This window comes from Bison bison, unplaced genomic scaffold (genome assembly GCF_000754665.1).
Source record: "Bison bison bison isolate TAMUID 2011002044 unplaced genomic scaffold, Bison_UMD1.0 scf7180017864260, whole genome shotgun sequence".
NCBI classification, from domain to species: domain Eukaryota; kingdom Metazoa; phylum Chordata; class Mammalia; order Artiodactyla; family Bovidae; genus Bison; species Bison bison.
The window spans coordinates 11,292,456-11,319,786 of NW_011494832.1; the positions used below are offsets into that span (position 1 = coordinate 11,292,456).

At 42.4% G+C, this 27,331-nt stretch overlaps 1 protein-coding gene and 1 long non-coding RNA gene across 5 annotated transcripts; one reads left to right on the forward strand and one right to left on the reverse strand.

Moving 5' to 3' along the window:
* The first annotated feature begins 1,601 nt into the window (after nt 1-1,601).
* TRIM31 (tripartite motif containing 31) lies at nt 1,602-27,331 on the forward strand. 4 transcript variants are annotated; one of them, XM_010848178.1, is made up of 10 exons: nt 1,602-1,640; nt 15,823-16,301; nt 16,943-17,038; nt 17,833-18,063; nt 19,143-19,165; nt 19,693-19,808; nt 22,504-22,578; nt 23,726-23,791; nt 24,395-24,568; nt 25,856-27,331. In XM_010848178.1, the coding sequence occupies exons 2-10, from the start codon at nt 15,885-15,887 to the stop codon at nt 26,380-26,382; spliced, it is 1,725 nt and encodes a 574-aa protein (XP_010846480.1). In that variant the 5' UTR covers nt 1,602-1,640; nt 15,823-15,884; the 3' UTR covers nt 26,383-27,331. The 4 variants fall into 4 exon arrangements, with proteins under 4 accessions (XP_010846480.1, XP_010846479.1, XP_010846483.1 ...); XM_010848177.1 differs by having other exon boundaries at nt 1,612-1,646; XM_010848181.1 differs by having other exon boundaries at nt 1,612-1,646; nt 25,909-26,340.
* On the reverse strand, nt 20,515-25,993 carry LOC104994551. Its single transcript, XR_825956.1, has 2 exons — nt 25,888-25,993; nt 20,515-20,749 (listed from the first exon to the last, which is right to left on the reverse strand). It is a non-coding gene; the product is annotated as an uncharacterized LOC104994551 (long non-coding RNA).

Consider the following 27,331-nt stretch of genomic DNA (forward strand, 5'->3'; position numbering starts at 1 on the left):
GTAAGTGGCATAGCAGATGTTAAAAAAAAATAACTTTAGCCTGAGAGAGTCACGGGTACTGAAGTTATGAAGTCATGGAAACTCAAGTGTCGTACTCTTGTTGGTCTGTTTGAAGATCACACAGATTTGGAGACAGTAGTTCCTGTTTCCAGTTCAGCTTTTGATATCACAGAATGACATAAACAGAAAAATAAAGCATGTAATTTGAACTATATAATTTTTAAGGGTTGTACATTCATCTGGTTCAAAAAGTAGTATATAAGAACTATGTACATGATTTGCAACCATCCACCCCTTTTCATCTCATCTGCCACTACCCACCCCCACCCCTGCCCCACAGGTGAACACTTTTACTAGTTTCTTGTGTATCCTTTTGATAGGGATAGAATAGGATAGTTATACAAGTAGTTGTAGAAGTCCCCAAAGGGGCCTATAGATAGGGAAGGAAACCTAGGAAACTTTGGGAGGCCGTTGTAAGTCAGTGATGGCTCAAAAAAGCTATTGGAACATTATTCAATGAAGCAGTCTTGCTTAATTATAAAGCCATACACAAAACCACAAGATATGCCAGAGGTCACTAGATGGAAGACCACCACCCTTCTACTAATACGATAATCCTAGTTTGACCTCAGAGGGTCAATTTCCTACCTAATATGAAGGAGGAGTTAGTGAAGTAGGAGTTAATGCCTTAACGTCTGCATTATGTCTGCCTGAAGAAAGCGGTCTTTTCCCCTCTCCCTTTTTCCACTATAAATTGTAGCCCACTCAATTCAGGGCAGAGCTACCTCGCCTGCCCGCTTGCATCTCTTACAAGTGTCCTGTGTTAGTAAATCCTATCACCTTGCCTCTCGCTGAATTCCTTCTGCGCTGAGACACAAAGAACCTGAACCTCAGTAAGTCTAGACATTGGGTGAGTGATTCTAATTAAAAGATTGTGGGTTCAAGTCCCAAGCAGGGTTTTGGCCGGGTTTGAGTCCCAACCATGTGGGTTCGAGTCCCAAACTGGGTTTTGGCTGGGTTTGAGTCCCAGCAAGTGGGGTCAAGTCCCAGTCTGAGGTAAACAGTTTCAATGTTTATGTAGGTAGAAGTAAATACAAGTGTATTTATACTATATATATATAAACATATATAGATTTGTACTTTTTCCCCCTTTAAAGCGAAATTTTGCCTGCCAAATAATATTCTTTTTCACTTTTATAGCCTAGCTATCTTTGTCATGTCAGTACATAGAGCCCTTATAAATTGGTTCAGTTTAATATGGCAACAAAATTATCTTGCACCAGGTTAAGTGCTGAAGTGATCAGATGGAAAAACATTGCCATGAGTAAGGACTTTTAGTTCCCACTGTCTTAAGGGGAAAGCTTTTTCTACCATGTGGCTTTGGGAGGGGTTTTCTAGAATTTGTCCTGGGTGTTTATCCAGCTGCTTCCCCATCTGTCTTGTGATTTGGACTCACTGGAGCAGCTGGCCAGCGTTAGATTTGTTGTGGACTGGAGATGCTGGGACTCCAGTACTTTGGCCACCTCATGCGAAGAGTTGACTCATTGGAAAAGACTCTGATGCTAGGAGGGATTGGGGGCAGGAGGAGAAGGGGACGACAGAGGATGAGATGGCTGGATGGCATCGCTGACTGGATGGACGTGAGTGTGAGTGAACTCCGGGAGTTGGTGATGGACAGGGAGGCCTGGCATGCTGCGATTCATGGGGTCTCAAAGAGTCGGACACGACTGAGCTACTGAACTGAACTGAACTGGAGATGCTGGACAGTAGCCCACGGGTTTCTGGCAGCCTGGGCGTCACAGCTCTTCTGTGTCAGGTCTGGGTCAGAGTACCTTGCTGTCTCCTAGGAGAGAGGAGTATCAGCTTTCCCCCTGCAGACTTAGAATCTCTGAGTCAACTGAATAATCTGACTCAGATCAACTTTAAGGTGCTCTCAGGTCCCCGTGGAGCTAATGAACGGGATAGGGGACAATGGGTGGGTCAGACAAATAGAAATGTATTCTTATTTGGAACAAAAGCTGTCCATTTTAAAATCCTCAAGTTATTCTAAAAAAAAAGGCATTGCAATGTAATTTTTTTTTAACACTCTTAGGTTAAAAAAAAAGTTACTAAGGACATTTTACCTGAATTAAAATAGCAAAGATTGGAACAAATGTCCTTTAAACTAAAATAGTTTCTTTTGGGGAGAGAATTTGAGAGCCTTGGCACTTTCATCTCTTTACATGACTCCAGGGTCAGGGCCCTCCAATCAGAGGTGCATTCTTTATCTACTGGAGGGTCACAAGTCCAAGGAAAGGGGGAGCCCCTCATTGTGGCCCACCCTCAGCCCCTGATTACCTTATACAGGAGCTGACTGAACTTATATAGGCGTGCTTTTCTGTTCCACCCACCTCTTCTTCCTCCTCCCCACCCTTGGGCTTAATTGGAAAGGTTTGGGAAGATGGAAAAAAGATTATTCCAGCAGATGAGGAAAGAACACATGTAGTTTTGCCAGCTAGAAATCAGGTGTCTCAGTTAAACTTGAATTTCAGATGATTTCATAATGTCTTAAGAAAGAAAGAAAGTGAAGTCACTCAGTCGAGTCTGACTCTTTTCGACCCCTTGGACTCCAGCCTACCAGGCTCCTCTGTCCATGGGATTCTCCAGGCAAGAATACTGGAGTGGGTTACCACTGTAGTAGTCATTGTTTATCTGAAATTGCAGATTTAACTGGCTGGCCTGTACTTTTTATTTACTCAATCTGGCAACCCTACTGGCACACATGGGTCATAGAGTATCAGCCTTACTGGAAAAGACAGTTTATCTTGAAGAGAAACTAAAGATAAGCTTAAATGGAAGGGAGGAGGCCTTTAAACATCAGCAGTTTAGATTTTGTCCTGTAGAAAACAGGACTGACTGAAGATGGCTTTATAAAAATATTTATTTTGGGTTGTTTCCCTACCTTGTAGAAATACATTAATTGTAATATATTTGGCAAGTACAGAAAAGTAAAAAAGAAAATAAGTAGCCATAATTCCACCAACCAGCAATAACAACTGTTGCCATTTTGCTGTTAACTGCCTTCAAATTGTTGCCTGATTATCACTACATTAGTTAGGCCCATTTTGCACTTCCTGGGTGGTGCAGTGGTAAAGAATCCCCTTGCCAGTGCAGAAGATGCAAAGGACAGAAGAGTTCGATCCCTGGGTGGGGAAGATCCCCTGGAGGAGGAAATGGCAATCTGCTCCAGGGGTTTGCAGAGAGTTGGACACCACTGAGGATGCAGGTAGGCCCACTTTGACCATCTATTGAAAACCCCGCTTCCTGCCTTTTCTCCATAATATGTATTGCCCCTTAATGTATAATTCATTTGGTTAGCTAATTTGTTGGGCTCTTCTCAGTGAGTGGGGCTTTTGTCTGCTTTGTCACTATCGCTAGTCCTAGAACTGTGCCTGGCACATATAGAAATACTCAGTATCTGTAGGACATGGAATTTTTGGACATGGAATTGCTGAGACAAAAGATCTTATGTGCATTTTTAAAGAATTTTATCTAGTATATGTTGCAAACATGCAGTTTAGAGAGGTTGAATCAGCTCATGTCCCACCTAGAGCTTGGAATGGAAGAACAGCCCCGAGTGCTGCTGTGTCCCATGCGAGGTGGGAGGGGTAGGGAGACCCCTTGTAGAGCTGGCAACTCAGAGCTAGGGGTGAGGTGTAAGGTGGGCTTTACAGCGACATGGGCATTAATCTGTGTATCAGTGTATTAATTTGCTAGGGCTGCCATAACAAAATACCACCACCTGCGTGGCTTCAAGCAGAAGAAATTCATTTTCTCACAGTTCTGGAGGCTAGCAGTCCACCATCCAGGCTGTTTCCTTTGAGGCCTCTTTCCTTGGCTTGCCACTGGCCGGCTTCACAGCCTTTCCTCTGCATGAGAGTGTCTCTGATGTCTCTGTGTGTCCTAATCTCTCTTCACAAGGACACCTGTCAGCTTAGGCCCCCCTCAATGGTCTTATTTTAACTTGGTTACTCTTTAAAGGTCCTGTCTCAAAATGATAGGCACCTCCTGAGGTACTAAGAGTTGGAGCTTCAACATACAAATTTGGGTGGATGTAATTTGGCTCATTACAATCTGCTTGGAAGACAGGAGGGGTGGACATTCACTTCAATTTTCCTAATGTTCAGAAGGCAGCTTTCCTGTCCTCCCGAGGCTCCTCAGGCCAACACCAGATCCTCACCCCCATCTACTGCGATTGGATTTCAAAGCTGTTCACTATCCTAGTGTCCTCCTGAAAAGTCTGTGGTGTCTCAGAGTGAGGAATTAAGAACTCTGTGCTGGGCTCTGAGCACAGTACTTCTATGGTACAAAATATTACAAAGTCTGATGTCTTCTGCTTAGGGGTATGTTTAGATCCTCAGCTGCAACCATATTTTTACTTCTTCTTGCCAGTTATCTTTGATGTCATTTACTGCCCAGGTAGCCTAATTATGGAGGGTGTGAGTTGAGGGTAGACAGTCTGTATTAGAATTCTCCAGAGAAAGAGAACCAATTGATGTGTAGAGAGACATTTAAGAAATTGACTCGGGAGTTGCCTGGTGGTCCAGTGGTTAGGACTTGGTGCTTTCACTGTCGTGGCCTGGGTTCAATCCCTGGTTGGGGAGCTAAGTTCCCTCAAGAAATTGGCTCATGTGACTGTGGGTGCTGGCAAGTTCAAATTCTACAGGGCAGTCCAGGCAAGTTGGAGACCCAGGGAAGAGTTGATGTTGCAGCTAGAGGCAATCTGGAGTCAGAATTCTCTCCTTCTCAAGGGAAATTTTTCTCTTTAAAAGCCTTAAACTAACTGATGAGGCCCACCCACACTAGAGAAGGTAATTTACTCAAAAAGTCTACTTAAATGTAAATGTTAAATATTAATTGTTAATCCCAGATGAAAAATACCTTCATAGCAGCATCTAGACTGGTGTTGCCAAATGTCTGGGTACCATAGCCTAGCCATATTGACACATAATATTAGCCATCCTACAGGTCAATCCAATACTTTACAATCGTTTTAGGTAAATGAGTCAAGTGAAGACCAGGTCTTTTTGATTTCTTCGCTTCTCCTTGCTCGTACTTCATCTGGAGTCGAGTTGTTTAGGAAGCCTGCAGTTTCTCCTGAAAGAGGGAGACAGATAAGCCTGCCATTGGGATTTTTCTATTTCCGTTAGCATAGCAGCCCTTTAATTATCTCTGCATTTATGCTATATCTTTTAATATTTATTTATTTATTTGGCTGTACTTGGTCTTGGTTGTGGCATGTGGGATCTAGTGACATGATCAGGGGTCAAACCTGGGCACTCCCTGCATTGAGATGGTGGAGTCTTAGCCGCTGGACCACCAGGGAAATGCTATGCTATGTCTTTCACGTATTTTTTATTTTATCTCTTTTAATGAGTGTAAGGAAGAAAAGGAACATTACATTTTGTTGTGTTTTTTTTTAATCCAACTCTTTTTTTGAGTGACTCAGTCCCATGTTTTATTGAATGCTGTAACTATTACTTATAAATTGATTTCTGTCAACCCATGCATTTATTTTTATGGTTATTTTTCTTTGCTCTCTGTGTGATATGATTTCTATAGAGGACTTTAAACTCTTTACTCCTTTTAAGTGGGGTTATAGGTTAACCTCATTCAATTTGCCAACTTGGCAAACATTTTATTTTATTATTTAAAATATTTACTAAAAAAAAATTATTCAGTTGTACCAGGTCTTTGCTGTGGCATGTGGGATCTTTAGTTGTGGCTTGCAAACTCTTAGTTGCTGCATGTGGGATGTAGTTCCCTGACCAGAGATCGAACCCCAGCCCCGTGCATTGGGAGCCTGGAGTTTCAGCGACTGGACCACCAGGAAAATCTCTCAGCAAATATTTTAAAGGCATTAAGTGAACTCCGGGAGTTGGTGATGGACAGGGAGGCCTGGCGTGCTGCAGTTCATGGGGTCGCAAAGAGTCGGACACGACTGAGCGACTGAACTGAACTGAACTGAAGGTATTTTAAACAGAATTGTTTTTGTTACTTTCAATTTCTATTTTTAACTAAGCAAAATCTGTCTCTAGGGAGACCGTTCACAGGGTATTTCTGTGTTGGCTATCCCTTTATTAATTTTTAAAAAAATGTTTATTTGGGGCTGTCTCTGATCTTCGTTGCGGTGCACAGAGCTTAGTTGCCCTGCAGCACGTGGGATCTTTGTTCCTGACCAGGGAGGGAATGCACACCCCCTGCATCGCAAGGCAGATGATTTACCACTGGACCACAAGGGAATTCCTGGCTATGCCTTTAATTCTTTCTCACTCCACAGTCCTTGACTTATCTTAAGGTCTGAAAACCTTTTAGAAACACTGTTTACATATTACCTTTCTTATAATGTGCTTTTTAGTCATGAGCTGATTGCATTTTGTATCATTTGCCTGATTTTTTCCTGTATGTGACCTTACCAGCAACGTATGAAGGACTCATCTTTCCACATCCTCATGAGAGCTGAACATTAAAAAAACATTTTTTTTGCCAATCTGATGAGTACAAAGTTTTATCTAATTGTTGTATTTGTATTTTCTTGAGTAGTAGAGAGGTTGAATTTTTTTAATTTTAGAATTTAAGAATTACTTTGAATATCTATATCTACTGTGCATTTCTTATAGTTTTCCTTTTTAAACTAAATTATTTTGAAAAAGTTAATGTAGGAAAAAAAACACTCATGTAACAATAACCTAGAATTAACAAAGGTAACTGTTTTGCCACAGTATTTACAAAAATAAATTAAAAAAAATAAAATTAAATGTTACAGATTTGAAGCTCCTTTTGTTCACTTAGTTTTCTTAGTTGTTTTCCTCAAATATTGTCATAAATTTAGTGTTAATCCTTCCAGGCCATCCGTGTGTTTATACTTCTATCATGTATATAGAGAGCCATGAATTATCTGGAGCACTGTTTTGTGTGTTTTTTAATGTATATGAATGGCCTCACACTATTGAGACCTAGCCATATGAATACTTACAGATCCATGGTTCTCAGCTGGCAGTTTTGTCCCTCAGGGACATTTGGTAATATCTGGAAACACTTGTTTGTCACATTGGGACAGGGGTGTGAGGGGGGAATACTACTGGAATTAAGTAGATAGAAAGATGTTGCTAAATATCCTACAATGCACAGAACAGTCCACACAACAGATAATTATCCAGCCTAAAATGTCAGTAGTAATGTGGTTGGGAAGCCCTGATACAGATTTTATTTGATATTTTGATTTTATAAACAATACTACACTTAACATCCTTATACACATCTCTGAATGTACACACACACGATTTTTAGGCAGAATCCTAGGCTCTGGAATCTAGTTGGGTTCAAGTTTATATTCCACCATTTTTACTAAATAACCTTGGAATAATTACTTTATCTCCCTTACCTTTGGTTGACTTGTCCTCAAAGTGGCATTAATACTTCCCTATATAAATAATTTCACTAATAAATATAAAATGCTTGAAACTGTGCCTGATACATGGTAAGTATTTAATACGTGTTAGTTTTTATTTATTATTATTAGTAGTAATGTTTCCATTATCATCATTATTATGTAGTGTAATCCTGAAATTGCACATTTTAAACTCTAACTGCACATTTTGAACTTTTAACAAATTGCTATAATTTATACTTTCACTAGTAAAGTGTAGGTGTCTCCATTTCCCCATGTCTCTGGTCATGTTTGATATTCCCAGACTTCTTAATCTAAGGTATAAAATGATATCTTGTTTTAACTTTGAAAGATTACTATTTCATATGCTTATTGATTGATTAATTTTATTGTTCTGTGAATTTACAGTTCAATCTCAGCCCATTTTTTATCACGCGATTTTGTGAAAACTTAAAAGCATTTACAAAGTTAAACCTTCACAAAATAAAAAAATTTATATATAGTAAAAAGTCTCTACCACCCCATCCTTCAGCCAGTCATCTGCTTCCTTAGAGGCAACCAATGTTAGTAGATCATTATTGTTCCACAGAGTTTATATTCATGTTCAAGAAAATAAGAATTTTTATCTAAATGATTCATAGTACATGCATTATTCTGCATCACTTTTTTCCCCCCACTTAACGACATAACTTGGTGATATTTTTTTATCTATAAATACAGAACTTCTTCATTGTTAATTTCTATTCAGGTATGGAGTTGGATTGCAATTTATTTAAACATTTTCCTATTGATGGGCATTTAGGTTGTTTCCAATCTTTTGTTAATACTAACATTACCACAAATCCATACTAATTTTAGGTGTGTGAGTAAATCTATAGGATAAATAAATTTCTGAGGTACAGTGGTAAAAAGAATTACAAAGTAAAGTGAAAAGAAAGTGAAAGTTAGTCGCACAGTCGTGTCCGACTCTGTGATTCCATGGACTGCAGCCTATCCTGCTCCTCTGTCCATGGAATTCTCCAGGCAAGAGTACTGGAGTGGGTTGCCATTGCCTTCTGCAGGGGATCTTCCCGACCCAGGTATCAACCCAGGTATCCCGCATTGCAGGCGGATTCTTTACCAATTGAGCCACAAAAGAAGCCACTTACAAGGCAAAAGCACTTGTAATTTTGAAGCATACTGCAATATTGACTTCCATAGAAATTGCACCAATTTACATTGGCCCAGCAATGAAAGAATCTTTTCCCCTGACGTTGGCCATCACAGTGTCATCAGACTCCTGGATTTTTACCAAGTAAAAAATTGTATGTCAGTGTCATTTTAATATGCATTTCTTTCAATGTAAGTGAGGCTGAGGATTTTTCACATGTTGTAAACATGTTTTCACATGTTTTAAATGTGAATTGCATTCTCTTTCCTGTGAACTGTCTGTTCATGTCCTTGGCTCATTTTCCTATGAGATTGTTGATCTCACTGATTTGTAGCAGCATTTTTTTTTAATGTTTATTTTTGGCTGCACAGGATCTTCATTACTTTTGCACAGGCTTTTTCTAGTTGTGGCTAGTCGGGTACTCTTCATTGCCGTGTGCAGGCTTCTCAGTGCAGTGGCTTCTCTTGTGGAGCACAGGCTCTCAGTGCTCGGGTTTCAGGAGTTGTGGCATACAGGCTTAGTTGCTCTGCAGCACGTGGTTATCTTCCCAGACCAGGGATCGAACCCATGTTTCCTGCTTTGGCAGGCAGATTCTTATCCACTGCACCACCAGGGAAGTCCCTGTAGCAGCTTTTTTATGTTTCAAAGAAATTGATTCTTAATCTTTGATTAGTCTACAGATCAAATTAATAGTTCTCCCAGTTTTCATTTATTTGAATTTATTTTTATAAATTTTTTCATGTAGAAACATTTTTATTAAACATTTTTATTTTTAAAATTTATCATTTAAATTTATCAATATTTTCTATTTTGTGTCCTATCTATAAAGACCTTCCCACTCTGAAACTATAAAATAATTCTCCTATGGTTTCTTCTAGTGCTTTTATATTTCCCATTTTTTTTTAAACTTTAAAATATGTCTGTTTGGAATTTAGCCCAGTTTAAGGTATAGGGAGTGCATTCAATCCATTAATTTTTTTCTAAATCGCTTTCTTCTTGTTCCAATTATCATTTATTCAGTTACAACTGGAGATGGGATCTTTGTTAAATACTAAATGCCTGTATGTATTTTGGCTATTTCTGAACTTTCTACTCTGCTGTATTCCTGATCTTGTGTTCATGCCATACTATTGAGTAATATGAATCAGTAATATAATGAGGTCATTTTCCCCAACATGTACTCTTTTTTTTACATTCTTTTCCATAATTCCTCTTTTTCATAGCTACTCTTACTTATTTTTTCTTATGACCTTTATTTTCTTGGTTGCCACACAAGGGATTTTTGATCTTTATTGCTGCACGTGAGATCTTTAGTTGTAGCATGTGGGATGCAGTTCCCTGACCAGGGATCAAACCCAAGGCCACCTGCCTTGAGAACACAAAGTCTTAGCCATTGGACCACCAGGAAAGTCCCCACACTTCTTATTTATAGCCCTTTCCAACTCTCTTGCCTCCTGTTTTGTTTTTAATTTTTAAAAATTATTTATTTTAATTTGACTGCACTGGGTCTTAGTTGTGGCATGCGAGATCTAGCTCCCTGACCAGGGATAAACCCAGCCCGCTGCCCTGGGAGCACAGACTCTTAACCACTAGACCACCAGGGAAGTGCCTTGCCTCCTATTTTACTGGCTAAATTTTCTTAATTAATATTTTTCCCTTTGCTGCTTTGAAAATTATAATTTCTATTCCTTTAGTACTTATCCTTGAGTTTTTATCTTATGTCATTAACTTCATATTTTTGTAACAAAGTCTAAAAATTTTAAGCATCTTTAGACTCCTAAAATCTTAGCTCCCTTAGGTAGGTCTTTAGCTATCCTCCAAACTTCCCCCTGCTTCGAATTCCTGTATTATAGTTGTCTAAAATTTTAGCTCTACTTTTTTGAAGGCAAAACTTTTGTTTCTAATGTTTTTTACAGTCAGTGGTATATAATATTTACCCATACTGTTGAATTCTGTTTTCTTTGCTTTGTGCATCACACTCCCATCGTGGAGCCTTTCACTCTCTCTCTTTTTAAAAGATAACTTTCAGGTTTTTCAGCAAGATTCCAAGGATCTCCTGTGACTTCCTTGGCAGTCCAGTAGGTAAGACTCCACACTCTGAATGCAGGGCATGAGGGTTTGATACCTGGTGGAGGAACTAAGATCCCACAAAGGGAAAAACAGAATTCAAAGAGGAAAAAAGAAAAGATTTCAAGGATCTCCTGGTGGAAAATTAGTTTTTTTAATGTCCAAAAATATCTTTATTTTGCCCTCATTTATGAATAACAGATTAAATGAATATAGACACCTTGGTTTGGTAATTTCCTCCCACTTTTTAGAAATATTAGTATCAGTTCTAAAGATTTACTTGCATGTTGATGTACGGCAGAAACCAACACAATATTGTAAAGCAATTATCCTCCAGTTAAAAATAAATTTAAAAGATTTACTTGTTCTTTGATAGGTACCCTCCTACTTCATTCTGGCAGCTTTTGCAATTTTCTCTTTCATTCTATTCAGTTGCATTACAAGGTGTTTTTAGTGTGAAATTATTTTTCTCTTGTTGTGCTTGATATTTGGTGCGTTTTCAGGGGACCCGTACATTCTGAAAAAAACAAACTTGAAGGCTTTTTCTCTTCATATTTTGCTCCTGCATTTCCTCTCTGCTGTTCTTCTGAACTTCCGACTGGACACATGTTGGAGCATTTTGATTTATCCTCTATATCTCTGACCTTACTTGGTTTCTACCGCTTAGTGATTCTCTGTTGTGTGTTAGTAAACTTCTCAGAGGGTGCTGACCCAGCACTATCTTACATTCATGAATTCTCTCATTGACTGGTTGTAGTTTTTTACCTTTAAAAAATATTATATTATTAGTATGTCTTTGAAAGAGGAGGGAGTAGTGGTGGCCACATGAATTTACATCCTCATCTTGACGCCAAATCATTTTTCTATATTACTGCTATTAACCCTTGACACGTCATATTAAAGCTGGTAAATTCTCTTTTGCTATTATTTGTCCTTTGATTTTTTTATGGCATTATTTTCCATGTTGAAATTTTTGTTTTGTTTTTGGTAATCTGTCAATATTTTAATTTTATGTCTTCTGTTTTTTTTTATGTCATTATGCCATTTTTTTATGTCATTACCCTCTCTCACATTAAGGGTAAATATTATTCTAAATTTTAATATTTTCATATTTGATCTTTAAACCACCTAGACTTTTTGTTTATGGTGTACAGTGTAAGTCTAACTTTGTTTCCTTGCAGATAGTCAATTATGGCCAACAAGTGGGACTGTATCAAGCTAAAAAGCTTCTGCATAGCAAAAGAAACAATGAACAAAATGGAAAAACAACCTGTGGGATGAGAGAAAATATTTGCAAGTCATATATCGAATAAGAGGTTAATATCCAACGTGTTTAAGAAACTCTTACAGCTCAATAGTAAAATCCCACAAATAATCCAATTAAACAGTCTATTGAAGAGACTGGGGCTTCCCTGGTGGCTCAGGCAGTAAAGTATCCACCTGCAATGCTGGTGACCCAGGTTCGATCCCTGGGTAGGGAAGATCCCTGGAAAAGGGAATGGCAACCCACTCTAGTGGAGAATGCAATGGCAACCCACCCCCATTCTTGCCTGGAGAATCCCAGGGACAGAGAACCCCAGCAAGCTGCAGTCCATGGGGTTGCAAAGAGTCAAACACAACTGAGTGACAAATACTATAAGAGACTGAATAGACATTTTCCAAAGGAGACATACATATGGCCAAAAGGTACATGAAAAGGTGCTCAACATCACTAGTCATCAGGAAAATGCAGATCAAAATCATAATGACATATCACCTCACACCCGTCAGAATGGCTATCATCGAAAAGACAACAAACGCAATGCTGCCAAGGATGTGGGGAAAAGGGAACCTTGGTGCACTCTTGGTGAATGGAAATTGGTGCAGCTACTATGGAAAACAGTATGGAAGATCCTCAAAAAAATTAAAACTATAACTACCATAGGATCCAGCAATCCCACTTCTGGGTGTATGTCTGAAGGAAATAAAATCCAGAATTCAAAGAGATATCTGCATTCCCATGTTCACTGCACTTTGTTCCCAAAAGCCATGACTTGGAAACAACTTTAAATATTCATCAACAGACGAATGGAGAAAGCAAATACCATTGTATGTGTGTGTTTTATTTACTGAAAATATTCATTTATTTGGCTGTGTCAAGTCTTAGTTGTGGATAAAGCAAGTACTGTATACAGCTAGTTGTGGCATGCAGTATCTTCATTATGTCACGTGGAATCCTTCCTTTCTGCACAGGCTCCCGAGCACACACGCTTTCATAGCTGCGGCACATGGGCTTAGTTCCTCTGGGGCCTGTGGGATCTTAGCTCGCCAGTGGATTCTTAGCTACTGGATCACCAGCAAAGTCTCTCGAATGTATTTAAAGTCAGCCATAAAGGGATGGAAATCCTGACATTTGTGACAATAAGAATGGACATGGGGGCGTTAGGCTGAGTAAAATGTCAGACAGTGAAAGTCATGTCTGACACTTCGCTACAGTCCATGGAATTCTCCAGGCCAGAATACTGGAGTGGGTAGCCTTTCCCTTCTCCAGGGGATCTTTCCAACCCAGGGATTGAACCCAGGTCTCCTGCATTGCAGGCAGATTCTTTACCAGCTGAACCACAAGGGAAGCCCAAGAATACTGGAGTGGGTAGCCTGTCCCTTCTCCAGGGAATCTGCCCAACCCAGGAATTGAACCGGAGTCTCCTGCATTGCAGGGGAATTCTTTACCAACTAAGCTACCAGGCAAGCCTGTTATGGCAGACAAATGGCAGACAAGAGAAAGACAAATACTGTAGGATTTCACTTGTATGTGGAAACTAAAAGCACCCCACTCATAGACATGGATAGAATGCTGGTTGTCAGGGTCTGGTTGTTGAGGGGTGAGAGAAATTTGAAGACGTGGATCAAGGGGGTATAATACAAAATTTCAGTTATAAGTTTCAGGGATGTCATGTACAGTGTGTGACAACAGTTTATTATATACTCAAAAGTTGCTACAAAAATAGATCTTTAATGCTCTCACCATAGCAATGACAACAAAAAAGTTATTTATGTGAGGTGAAGGATGTGTTAACTAACCTTATTGTGGTAAACATCTCACAATATGTACATGTGCCAAATCATCACATCACATTAAGCCTTCACAATGCTATATGTCCATTATATCAATAAAGCTGGGGGTGGGCGAAGGTGAGATGTCTTCAGGACCCAGGCAGACAAGAGGCAGTAAGAAGTGGTAGGGAAAATAAAACATCCATCCTCTCTAGAGTCATACAAATTATTATGTCTAAAATCACTATGTCAAATGAAACCTACCTATAAGTTAAATTCTGCCTCCAGGGGACAGCAGTTTAGGATGAGAATAAACTATAAAATATTATACAAGTGTCAAGATGCTTTAATTTCACCTCAAAGGAAACAAAGAGGAAGGCCTTTTCATAACATTTCTGAAATGAAGGTGTAACACTTCTGAAAGCCTTGGCTTCCAACAGTTTCTATAATTAAGGTAAACATATAATTCATCATCCAACCTGGATACTTTTGAGAATGGAAGGATGATCTATTCATTACATCAGGTCAACGTGAAACCCAGCACTGTCCCAAAGTAAGCCAAAATATACAATCACTCTGATTATAATCATAAATTACCCACAATGCCTGTCTGACCTAAATATTAAGATCAGATAAAGATGAAAGATGTGTTTCTTTTGGGAGACAGATGGCAGATGCTGGAGAGAGAGGAGATAAGGGTGGCAGCTGGGATCCAGATGAAATGGGAAGAGAGGAAGGACCCTTCCCTTATATAAGAGGGAAGGAGCAAAGGTTGTGATGCAAATGTGTGGAGCTACAGAAGGAAGTGGTGGTGGTGGTTGGGGGAAGGCAATCCAGGGATCAAGTAAGCACCAAGAAGCAGGAAGAAACACAGAAAAAGAATGAGCATCGACACACCAGAGTGTTGAAGATGTTTGGGGAAAAAAAAAAATAGAAGAGAACAGATTGATCCAGGTGCTACGGGGAAGTAACAACTAGGATGGAGAACAGAGAATGACCTTTCAGCAAGGAAGTTCCTCGCTGGTCCCACTGTACTAGGAATCTCCCCAGGGGAGGAATGGTTGCCTCTCCTTTTAACTGGAAACTCCCTGAGCGGGTGATTATATTGTAGCCACGCGTTCCAGGAAACAAACCCACTCAGAAGGACAATGCAGATAGTGGAGTGCAGTTTATTACAGCGGTGGGCCCAAGGCAGAGTCTCCTCTTAGCCAAGGACCCTGACCAGTTTTTGTGAAAACCTTATATACCTTAAGTGTTCTTGCTCAAACCCACCTCCCCAAATTCCTTGAAACTAGTCTGGACAAGGTGAAACAGAGATACGATCAAAGTTAGCCCATGATTCATGTGTCACAAAACTAGATAAACAGTGGACATTTATCAACAGGACTGTGGTCATATCCCGACAAACTTAATGGAATTTACGACTTTGTTCTGTTATAGAGATAATTAGCATATTCTTTTAGGCAACGGAGAGTCCAAGTACAAGTCCTGAGGCTCTTTTATCCGGGGGTCTGGTTTTCCATTGGTATGCCATTTCTATAGACGCCGGGCACAAAGTTCAGAGTCCATTGGGAGGGTGACCATGCTTGTAGCCTAATGTTCGCAGCCTGGCCTAAGACGGAGTCCAGCTCTGTCTGTTTCCTCCTTCAATATTTTCCACGTTTGCACAAAATATTTAAAAGTGTGGAACTAAATTACAAGAGATAGAGAATTACTCCCTTCCTTTTCATATATTCTCCCAAGGTTTGGGCTCTGCATGAAAGAGATGCTCAAATCATTACTGGTGAACTGGCTGTGACCTTTTGGGAAGCGTTTTCCAGTCCATCCACTCCTTCCCTGAACCTCTGAGAAAGGACTTTGGTGCCCTGGTCCTTCTAATCTCAGTTAACTGCCTCATAAACACCGTTAAGTAGTCCAAGGTTCAGGAATACTTACCTCATTTTATAAGCAGTGTATATTCATTTACTACATCTATTCATTCTTAAGAGGCAGTGAAGTAGCATTGCCCATCTGTTTCCCTCTTTATAATATTTCCTACCTTCTAATTTTGACTCTTTTCTACTATTGTTTTTTTCCTCTCTCTCTGATTCTCTAATTAATAGACTCTGACCTCCATTGCCTCTGTTATCTTCTCTTTTCTTAGAATCAGTGCCCACAGCTGATTTCTCGACTTCCTACAGACTTGAAGAAGCCTTTGGCCCCATCATGGCCCATCAACAGTTTACCGGTAAGCTTCAAGAAGAAATGATTTGCCCCATATGCTTGGATATTCTGCAGGACCCTGCTACCATTGACTGCGGGCACAGCTTCTGCCTCAGTTGCATCACTCAGAGCGGGGAAGCAGCAGACAGCGTTCTTAAATGTCCCCTCTGCAACAAAATTGTGAAGAGGGACACGATCACGCCCAACTGGCTCTTGGTAAATCTGGTGGAGAAAATCCAAGCTATGAATCCCTCGGACATGCAGCCAGAAACCGAAGAGCTGAGATGTCTAAGGCATGGAGAGAAATGTCATTACTTCTGTGAAGTCGATGGCAAGTTCCTCTGCGTGGTGTGTCGTGAATCCAAGGACCACAAAACCCACAACACAACTCTGATAGAAGAAGCTGCCCAGAATTATCAGGTAGGCATTTCGGGGTCCCTTCCCTGTTTCCCCATCAGATCAAGAGTTCAGTGAGGACCTGGAAACTGTCATTTCCTCCCTCTGGGTTTGTACCCATGGCCCCATCTTTGCACCTGAGTAGAAAATGTGCAGTCAGGCCCGTAGGTTCAAAAGTCTAAGGCTGGAAAACTGATGTTTGTTGCAACCAAGGTATAATGGAGAATGGAAAGAACACGGAATTTCGAGTCAGAGGTGTAGGTTCAGGTTCAGACTCATGAACTTTTTATAGAGCCTTCAAGGAGTCACTTTACCTCTCTGAGCTCCAGGTGCCTCCTCTTTAAATGGGTCAAACAAATTGTACTTCTTAAGAGTCGTAGGTATGACAAATGAGAGAAGGTTTGTGGAAGTCCTTTGATAACCCCAAAGCACATCCAAATATTAGTCATAATTTATTAGTTATAATTTATTACATTCCTTTCTTGTAGGTCACTTAGGCTCCATAGTTCTTCCTCCCCGTCACACCCCAGCCCCCAGCTTGAACAGGAAAGGGGGATCTATTAATAATGACACAAGGACTTGCCCTCCATCCCAAGAAATAAGGAGGCATCATGAGGTCAGGAGATCTCCAGGCACGACTTGCCAAGACAACTCTCTCCCCACAGGGGCAGATCCAATCACAAATCGAGGTCTTGCAGCAAAAGGAGAGGGAGATAATTCAGGTGATGGCACAAGGTGAACACTGTATCAAAGTCTCTATGGTAAGAAAAACTCAGGTGTGGGTCTCTCTGTCTATGAGCTTGAAAACAGAAATAGTATCTCTGCAAAACTCCTAGAACTCCTTATTACACTGACCACTCAAAAAGACCTTATTGACAAAGGAACAGATACAGAATGGGATGGAGTGTAGGAGGGACAGAAAGAATTGTGGCATCGGGGGGAAGGGTGTGCTCCAGCTTTCTCCTCCTCTACAGCGTTTGGTTTGCCAGTGCTAGCATCTTCCACGTCCAGCCTCATGTTGTTGGAGTAGGTTGATTGCTTTGGTCTCCCCCACCTGGGGACAGGTAGTGTAAGGAAAACTGGTGCTGGTCTTAGAATAGGAAATACCAGTTTTAAGACCCATGTCTGCCCCTCACAGTCCCTTACTTACCTAGAAACTGACTTCTCAAGTTAGAAAATGAAAACGCTATGAACCCACTCAAATATCTGTATCTGTTTTGTGTGTGGGTGTGTGTACAAAGGAAAAAAAAATCTATGTGAAAGCAAATTATAAACTGAAAAGCCTACTGGAAATATGAATACTTAATACTTAGGTATTAAGTATTAACTACCTATCCTTGAAGGCAAAAAATATGAATAAATAACCTAAAATGAAAACAAGGCACATAGTAAGGGCTTTCAAAAGCTTGTTCGCCTCCCATTTCCTTTCCTCCGTGTCTGCCATTGCATGTTGCTCAGAATAAACTTAATAAAATGATAACATTGAATAAAATGGGATAGAAGGAACTTTGAGGCCATCCTTTCATCTTCTGAATGTCCACTTTCTTGCCCCCAGTACCAGGTGGAATTAGAGAAGGAGATGGTCATCGAAGCCTTCAGACAGCTGCGTAAGGTGCTAAAGGAGGAGAAGAGCTTCCTCTTATCCCGGATCAACTGGCTGGGTCAGGAGATCTCCAAGGGGGAGAAATTATATGTCACTTCCACCAAGTCGCAGCTGAACTATCTCAGGAAGCTGAAGGATTCCCTGAAGTCCAGGCAGTGTTTGCCGCCAGGCCAGCTGCTCCAGGTGAGTGTCCCTTGGGGACCAAGTTGTAAAAACACAGTGACCCCTCCCCAGTTACAGATCAGAGCACTGACCACGTGGCAGGATACCAGAGTTGCCTCTATCTTCCTTCCCCCAGCTCAGTGCTGTCCAATAAAAATACTGTGTGAGCCATAATTTACAAATATATTTCACACAATGTATATAATTTAGAAGTACAATGTGAGCTATATGTGTAATTTAGAATTATTTTGCAAGCCACAAATATGACTTAAACTTTTTTTCTTGTAGCCACATTAGCAGGGTAAAGAGACACAGGTAAAATTAAGTGAAATATTTTATTTTACCCAATATATCCAAAGTATTATAATTTCAATCAGTAACCAATATTTTTAAAGTATTAATGAAATATTTTATGAACCTCTTCCTTTAAAAAAATTGAGTCTTTAAAATCTGGTATATGTTTGGCAGATCTCAGTTCAGATATCATGTTTTGAATGGTTGAATTAAATGTACTCTGACCAAATCAATATAGTTGTGGTCAATGGAAAAAGTATTTTATACTATTTCCGTTTTTTTTTTTAATTTAAATTTGGACTGGTGACTCTCATAAAATTTAAAAATTTGGTTCCTTGTCGTACTAGCCATGTTTCAAAGTGTTCAATAGCCATGTGTGACTGGTGGCTGCCATACTGGACAGTGTGGTCTAGGTGATGCACAGGATAAGCTGAGCTCCCTCCTGACTCCATCTCCCATTCCCACTAGTTCAGAAATCCATTTCTTTTCTTTTTTTTTGTAAAGAAAGACCACACAAAGCCATTCCAGCCCTTTTCCTGTCTCTCTTCTCCCTTCTCTGGTTTAGTCTCAAAGACAAAACTTATTTTCAAACAACTCAGTTAGTTCCTCTCGAGGTCTGATCATTTTCCTGCCTACTGGCATATTGGACACTTCCTGGAGGAACCCTTTGTGGAGATGTTCATATAGGAAGAGAGATGTTCTCATTCCACCTGTTCTACCCCATGCCCTGCATGGTCAGTACCTTCTCCTTGGCTCCCATGAATCAGCCAAGCGCTAAGACTGTGCTGTTTCTCTTTCTCTTCTAGGACATCAAAATTGCCTTGTGCAGGTATGATGGGCCACCCCAAGTGCATTTTGCCCACTGATTCATTCATCTTACAATACTCAACATACATTCAAATACTCAACATTCTTTCCTCCCAAGTTCCTGTCTACTCTGTCTAACTGCAGTCAGGTACTTAGGCTGCAGCTTAAGCTGAGTTGGTTACTAAAGAGAAGAGCTGTTTTCTTTATGTTCCAATTTCTTCATCACAGATTCTCCTATTTCCTTGCACTTCCTGCATGACCCCTTGCTCAACTAGATGGCTCCTGGGTCCCCTACCCCATCTCTCTGCCCTCTTCCTCTCTGCTTTTTTCTGGCTTATCTCCCATCTGCATTTCCGTATCATACTATGCCCCACCTCACCCTGGCCCCATATCCCTAGCCCTGGCCTCCCGACTCTGAGCTCACTATCCTCTGATTTCCTTCCCCACCCTCAAGGCTCCATCACCTCATCCCCACCTCTTTGTCACAGCTCTTTCTCCCCTGCACCCCATTCCTTGATCTCACCATCCAGTTCAGCCATATCTTCCTAGGAGTGAAGCATTTCGCTTTCTCAACCCAACCCCTGTTTCAATGGACCTAGAGAAAAAACTCAGTGACATCAAATCACGGCATGATTCCCTCACAAAGAGCCTGAAGAAGTTCAAAGGTAAGGAAGAGGCTGTCACCAACTCAGTTCACCTCCCTTTGGGGGATTCTTCCTCCATCACCCTGAGGAAATGGAACTGTAACTCATCCATATCAATAGTAATTATATAGGATATTTCCAATGCCAGGCTCTCTGCTGGGCACTTTCCAGGCATCTGTATCTTTCTTTTCAGGCATTTCTTTCACTCTACCTTCATCATGTTTCACCTGTTTGCATCCCTGACTCTTCTTGTGAAAGCTGCAAGAGGTTCCCATGCCTGGCACAGTGACTGGCAGGAAGGTGGTAGACCAGTTGTCTGGTGGGCCAGAACTGGAGTTCAATCTATTTCTGACTACAGAATACAAGAAAATAGATTCAAAGTCAATGACATCTTAGGGAAATCCTTCTTGCAGCCTTGCAGGGAAACAGAAGTCAGACAGAAGTAGATGACTTTGGCTTTAGATTTTTGGTCAGGTATTTTTCAAAAACGTGTCTGGGTTTACACCTAGGAAGACAGCTGGGTATTTGTAAGGACTCCCTTCACAGCAAGGGTTGTGCTTGCCTAAACCAGGAGTAGAGAGAGCTGGATGGAGTTTTCTCCCAGGAAATATCACAAGAGTCTCCCACCCCAAGACCCCTCCCATATGCCTCTGAAAAAGAGGACCACGACAATGCCCCCAAGAATACCACTTGTTCAGCTAAGAATCTCCACTCCCCAGACACAGAGTTTTTGTTCTTAATTTTATTGTTTTGAACTTTTCTTTTCCCTAGTAACTGCTTTGCTTTGTTCAGTTCTCCCATCCCACATGGTGTAATCTCATGTAATCCAACAATTTCATAGTCATTTCAGGTTTTCATAGTCATTCCAATTTGGTTCTGAAGTTCCCTGGTGGCCTAGTGGTTAGGATGCTGGCCTTTCACTGCCATGGCCTGGGTTCAATATCACATAGAAGAACTACAATCTATAAAATAAAATTAAATAGTTTGGCTTCAGTTTAGAATTTCAATAAAGCGGTTTACTACCTTTTCACTTTGGCACAGGCTGGGATTGGACATGGAGAAGGGGGCTACAAATACACTCTCTACCTTTTGGCACAGATGAACGTGGTCTGCTGTATTTTCTTCCCCACCCACCCCTACACACAGTCCCCTAACTCCCACCTGGCTCTCTTAGATATAGTCCACTGGATGGAGGGGGTTCTGGGGGCCTACTTACAACACTGGTCTAATCTCCATAGCTGCCTAGTTTGAGGATGGTTGCCTCTTGTTGGGGAATGACTGGGTGTGGGAAACCAGAGGTGGAGGGGGTTGGTGGCTGGACCCTGAGGGCCCTGGAAGCATAGCACTCCTGGCCAGTGTTTCCTCTGGCTCCAGGTGTGCAGACCCCTCATAAGAGGGTCGCTGAGCATTCACTATGGCTGGGCTGGTGGCCCTCAGAGGAGATCCCCTGTGTCTCCCTCCACCTATACCCAGGGCTGGCTCTCTCCTGTCCTGGAGCTGCAGGGCACTAGAAGGGTGCAGAGGCCCAGAGGAAGCCCCTTATCTAGGGGTCCCACTCTATAGCTCTTCCCTTAGTCCAGCACCCCTACAGCAAGTGCAGGCCAGACACAGGCCATCGTCCCCAAGTTATGGGCTCATTCTCCAACCACACAGTCTTTTGTCCTCTGCCCCTGTTTCCATGAGGGTACACAGACGTTGACAGCCCTCCATGTCTGGGAGACGGGAGCACAGAACTCCCTCCTTGGGGAGAACTGGGACAGAGGGCACCAAGCGCCTTGGTCTGGAGCTCCCTTGCCTTTCTTGTCTTGAGTCTTCTCTTGTCGGGAGGAGAGGGATTGCACCCACGCTTTAAGTAGGTGGGACCATCCTTTACCACACCCTGTGCCTGAGTGGCTGGCACCACAGCAGACCTTCTTCTGAAGCTAAAGCGTGAGGCCAAACGGCACCTTTGTCCCTCAGCCCTTTCTCCTCACTAGGAAGGGACTAGATTTGTGCTGCCTAATATGTTAGCTACTAGCCACACATGCACTTGGGCATTTGAAATGTGGCTCGTCCAGTCAGGTGTGCTGCTAGTGAAGGAAACATGTCAGATTTCACAAGACTTAGTGCGAAAATAGAATGTAAAATATAGTAATAACTTTTTATAGGTCGAAAGGCAATATTTGTTAATAATGGTTTAAATAGAAAATAGAATTAAAAATTAATTTTATCAGTTTCTTTTTACTTTACTTTTTGTAATGTGACTACTAAGTAAGTAAGTAAATGTTAGTCGCTCAGTCGTGCCTGACTCTTTGGGACCCCATGGACTGCAGCCCACCAGGCTCCTGTGTCCATGAGATTTTCCAGGCAAGGATACTGGAGTAGGTTGCCATTTCCTTCTCCAGGGGATCTTCCCAACCCAGGGATTGAACCCGGGTCTCCTGTATTGCAGGCAGATTCTGTACTGACTGAGCTACAAGGGAAGCCCTTTCCTTGTGACTACTAGAAATTTTAAAATGTTATTTGTGACTTGATTGTATTTCTACTGGACAGTGCTGGGCTAGAGAGCCACTCCAGGATAACAGAAAGGGCATCTCTCAGAGTTTTACACCTTGGTCCACTAAGACTATGAGAGTCAAGTTCAAGGCATTTGAAATTTGATGCCTGCTGTGTGATCATGGGTTCCTTGTTCAAACTCTCTGAATTTACTCCATCTCATTCTGTTCTCTCCCCACAGACATTCTCCAGGCTGACAGCAAGAAAGATAAAAGCAAATTCCTCAGTGGCTTGTCTGAGGAAGACAGAAAGAGCTGTAAGTGATGACTGCTCCTGCCGTTTGGGGAAAGTGAAAAAAGCAAAGGGGAAGAATTCTGTCTCTCTGATTACACGGAGGCCAAATATAGGTGAATCCCCATTCCTCATCAAGGGAGAAGCACAGGCATATGGATATGTTTTATTATTTTAAACTCAGGTAACTCACAAAACAGAGACTAATCCCAAAATTTAGAAATATTTAAAAGTAACAGAAAATTCTGGGACGTCCCTGGTGGTCCAGTGGGTAAGACTCCATGCTTCTAATTCAGGGGGCATGGGTTTGATCCCTGGTTGGGGAACTAAGATCCCACATGCTGGACAGCATGCCCCCCCACAAAAAAAGAGTAACAGAAAGTTTCAAATTTATTCCTTCATTCCTCACAGTAAGGGAAGAAAAGATAAGACAAGGAGAAGACAAAAGCAGCTCGGTCTCTGTAGTAGTAGCTGCCATCAGCCATTGGCTGGGTTTCTGGTTGTAAGTCAGGTCATGACAGCCCAGGGGAGGGAGAACCCCAGTAACCGCAGCCTATGCCCAAGCCATCAGAGATGGCCCTGCTATCTGAGATGGTAACACTAGAAGTACCATTTCTTCAAGAGCCACCATGTGCTAAGCAGTCCACATCTAAAAGTTCAAAATCTCACTACCATCCTCCTAGACAGGTGGTATTATTGGCAATTTACAATAAATAAGGCCCCTGCAACTTCAGAGAGGTGAAGTAAATTACCCAAGTCATGTGAGTATTTAAGTGGAAAAGACAGCATTAGAAATCATTTTGCCAAAGCCAGAAACTACACAATGCCTTCCAAAGCCAAGAGCAGAACTTGAGATTCTGTTCCACGAGTGTTTTTCCACCAGAGGAGCTGTCGGTGTTTGCACATGGTTAAGTCTCCACTGTGCTCTCTGCCTTGTGGTCTGCTGAATCACATCCCAGGCCTCAGGAAACATTCTAGGCCAGTAGAGTACCCCCTCCTTTGCAGGCACTGGGACAACCTGAAAGGCTTCTAAACTTCCTCATGACCTAGGGGGCAGCCCTTACTGAGAATCACCAATTCTTGTTCTTATTGATGGTGGCAGGCTGTTTGGTTTTTAGTTTGCAGCTTCAGGTTATCAAGACCAACATTGGTTTTCTCTCACCAATTCCTAGGGTACCTGGCAGAGAAAAATGATCCTAAGACGAACAAAACCTCGGAGCCTGAGTTGAGCCCTCCAGGTAAGAGTCCTGCCCCTGAATGCTGGTGGCTTCTAATGGTGGAGTCAAGGAACCTCCAAGTCTACAGGAGGTCAAATGCTATCCCCTCCCAAGCACCTGGAGGGTATGCAATTAATGGTAAAGAATCCGCCTGCAATGCGGAGATCCAGGTTCTATCCCTGGGTCGAGAAGATCCCCTGGAGAAGGGAATGGATGCCCACTCCAGTATTCTTGCATGGCGAATTCCATGGACAGAGGAGCCTGGTGGCTACAGTCCATGGAATCGCAGAGAGTCTGATACAACTGAGTGACTAGCACACACACACATGCAATTAAAAGGAAAAATTACAATTAGATGGAAAAAATAACTAAAGTAAGCTTAACCAGTGAAGACAGCTTACAAGTAGAGGGGTTTTAATAAATTGTTCCCTTATCTATCAATCATTCAGTAAGGCAAGCCCAAGAATTTCTGTTGATCCCCAGCTACTGGAACCATGTGGGCAGTTTCACTTTCCTGAGTCTACCTCTGATTCCTCCTGCTGTGTCTAGAGCTCGGAAGCACTTTCTGACATTGCTGCCTTGCCCCCACTGACCTCTCTTCTCTCCTCCCCTTCTCCCTCAAAGTTGACAGAACAACTAAACCAGTGCTGCAAAATCCCAAACTCTCAATTTCACTCAGCCCACTCTTCCGGAAACGAAACAGGGACTCTTTTGTTTCTTATTCATCAAACCGGGACAGCTCTGAGAACCTGGGGAGCCCAGGAGCTACGAATATTGAAGAGCTCAAGACGATGATAGGTGAGTGGCTGAGAACACTGAAAGGTCCCTGAGGGTGTGGAGATGGGGATGGAGGTGAGGACTTGGAGAAGGGAGCAGGTGTTCTCAAGCAAAAGGAGGACGAGGACCCATCACTTGGCTTCTGCTTACTGCTTTGGCTGTGGTGCCCCCTGGTGGATAAAGAAAGTCACTATAGTTGACTGCTCCGGTCCACCCCCCCTTTTTTTTTCAACTACCAAGGCATCAGTTTAGCCAGGGTGGAATCTAAGAGACCAGTAAGAACTACCTCGGCCCCAATCCACCTAACTCATCCTCATGATTCTAACCACTCTTTTTCCTCTTCCCCACATTCCCACATCCTCCATCTCTCCTAAATACCCCATCCAGCAAGGAAACATTAAGTCATATTAGAATAAGAGGAGGACTTCCCTGTAGCTCAAACGGTAAAGAATCTGCCTGCAATGCAGGAGACCAGGGTTTGATCTCTGGGTCGGGAAGATCCTCTGGAGAAAGGAATGGCAAGCTACTCCAGTATTCTTGCCTGGAGAACCCCATGGACAGAGGAGCCTGTCGGGCTACAGTCTGTAGGGCTGCAAAGAGTCGGACAGGACTGATAGAGTAACACACACACAAGAGTAAGAGGATGAGGCCCCCGTTCCTAAGTCTTTGGCAAGGCCTGGAACCACAGCTTCTCAAGCCACTGTAGGCCTTCTACCTTTGACAAACTATAACTTAATATCCAAACCCAATTAAAAGCGTGTGCGGGGCAGGCTTCTCCAGTGGTTAAGACTCCATGCTTCCACTTCAGGGGCAGTGGGTTCCAACCCTGGTGGGGGAACTAAGATACTGCATGCTGAGCGCCCACCGCACTGCCCCAACCCCCAAAGTGTGCCTATGTGGTGAGAAGGGAGGGGGCTGACCGTTCCTCCTTCTGCACTCCACCCCTCCACTGAACCTTTGAGGGACTGTACTTTAGAAAATTACTCGAGCTCAAACAATCTGAACCTCGACATCTCTTATACAAGCCTCAAATCTTGTTCTAGATATGAAGACCACAGGAAACAGGGAAGGAAGAGGAGATAGTCTCAGTTCTGAGTGTTGAAATGACACCTCCCCACCACTCTCTCTGAGGGAGACCACCCTCAGAGCTGCATATGGTGAAATTTAGGGATTAATGTCAAGGAGGGGGCGGGGGGGCTAGGATATCTCTCGGGGCAAAGGTGACCTTGACTTCTAGAGAAGGCCATCCTAAAGGGGGCCGGATGGCTTGACCTGGGGTTGCCCCTCTTTCTCCTCATCTTCCCTCAGACCCACTGACCCTGGATGCGGCTTCGGCTCACCCTGATCTCATCATTTCCCAGGATCTGAAGACAGTGACGCTGAAGCCGGTTCCTCAGAGAGTCTGCGCTGGGGACACCGACCCCGAGCGCTTCTATCCGTTCCGCTGTGTCCTGGGCTTGCCAGGCCTCTGCTCCGGCTGCCAGACCTGGGAGGCGGAGCTCCAAGGGCCCGAGGGCGGAGGCTGCGTGGTGGGCGTGGCCTCGGAGCTAGTGCCTAGGAAGGGCATGCTGCAGATAGAGCCTTTGAGTGGCTTTTGGGCGCTGCGCATCGCGGGCTCCGAGTGCCAGGCGCTCACCGAGACCGGCACCCGCGAGGATCTCTCGGTCTGTCTCAGGAAAGTGGGCGTCCACGTGAATCACGAGTGCGGCAAAGTCGTGTTCTACGACGCCACTACGAGCAACCACCTCTACACCTTCCGCGCCTCGTTTCCAGGGCAGATCTTCCCCTTTTTCCGGCTCCTGGTTCCCGGCACTCAGATCACCCTGAGTCCCTAGAGTTGTTCCTTTGCTTTCCTCTGCGTCTCCTCCCCGTTATCCCCTCGCTTTGGGATGTGTGGGATGTGTGCGGTAGGGTTGAAGCTAGACTTCCAGGAACACTTTAGGAAGGTTACACTCTTTGGCTTCTTGATCGAGGCCTGATATTTCTGACATTCCCCCCACGGCCTCCGCCCTACTCTTTACATTTACCTTGTTACTTTCAGTCCCTCTTTCTCCCCAGTATACCTAGGTTGAAAAGGAAGCTTCAAATAGACAAGGCTATTTATTGTCGCATTATAAATCAATAGGTGATAGTTGAAGATTCTGCAATGAGAATGTTGGTTGAGATGCAGATTTCAGGGGACCACACACTGATTTGAGGCTGTGGCTTTTATCCTCGATGTCCTTGAGAGTGTGTGCAGGCTTGGCCCATCTGGACCTCATCCTTTTGAGGGACCTGAAAAACGACGCTGGATCGCTGACTGTTGTCTCCCCAGATGACTCAGTTTCGCAAGTGAGGACTGTCTGTCTATTATTTTAGGATGACCTCCAGGATATATTCAGTGAAAAAAAACCAAGATGGAGAATAGTGAACACAGCATGCTACACTTTACCTAAGAAAAGGGGAAATGTGAATATATATATATTTTTGCTTATATTTATTTTTTAAGTGGAAGGATAAACCAAAACCTAACAAAAACACTGACCTTTGGGAGGAGGGGAAACCAAGTGGAAGACATGGAAATTAGGCTTTGGAATTATGTAAATGTTTTACATCATTATAAAACGAAATTAAATTAAAACAAGAGGAACCTAACTGTGTAAGTAGTTGGTAGCTTAAATTCTCTGTAGTTGGTAACTTCTTAGGAGTTATTTTAGGTGACTTTAAAACACAGTAGTTTAGCTGTATCTCTTTTGTGGAATATAGCCTAATGACAAAAAGAGTTGAAAATAAAACTAAAATTTT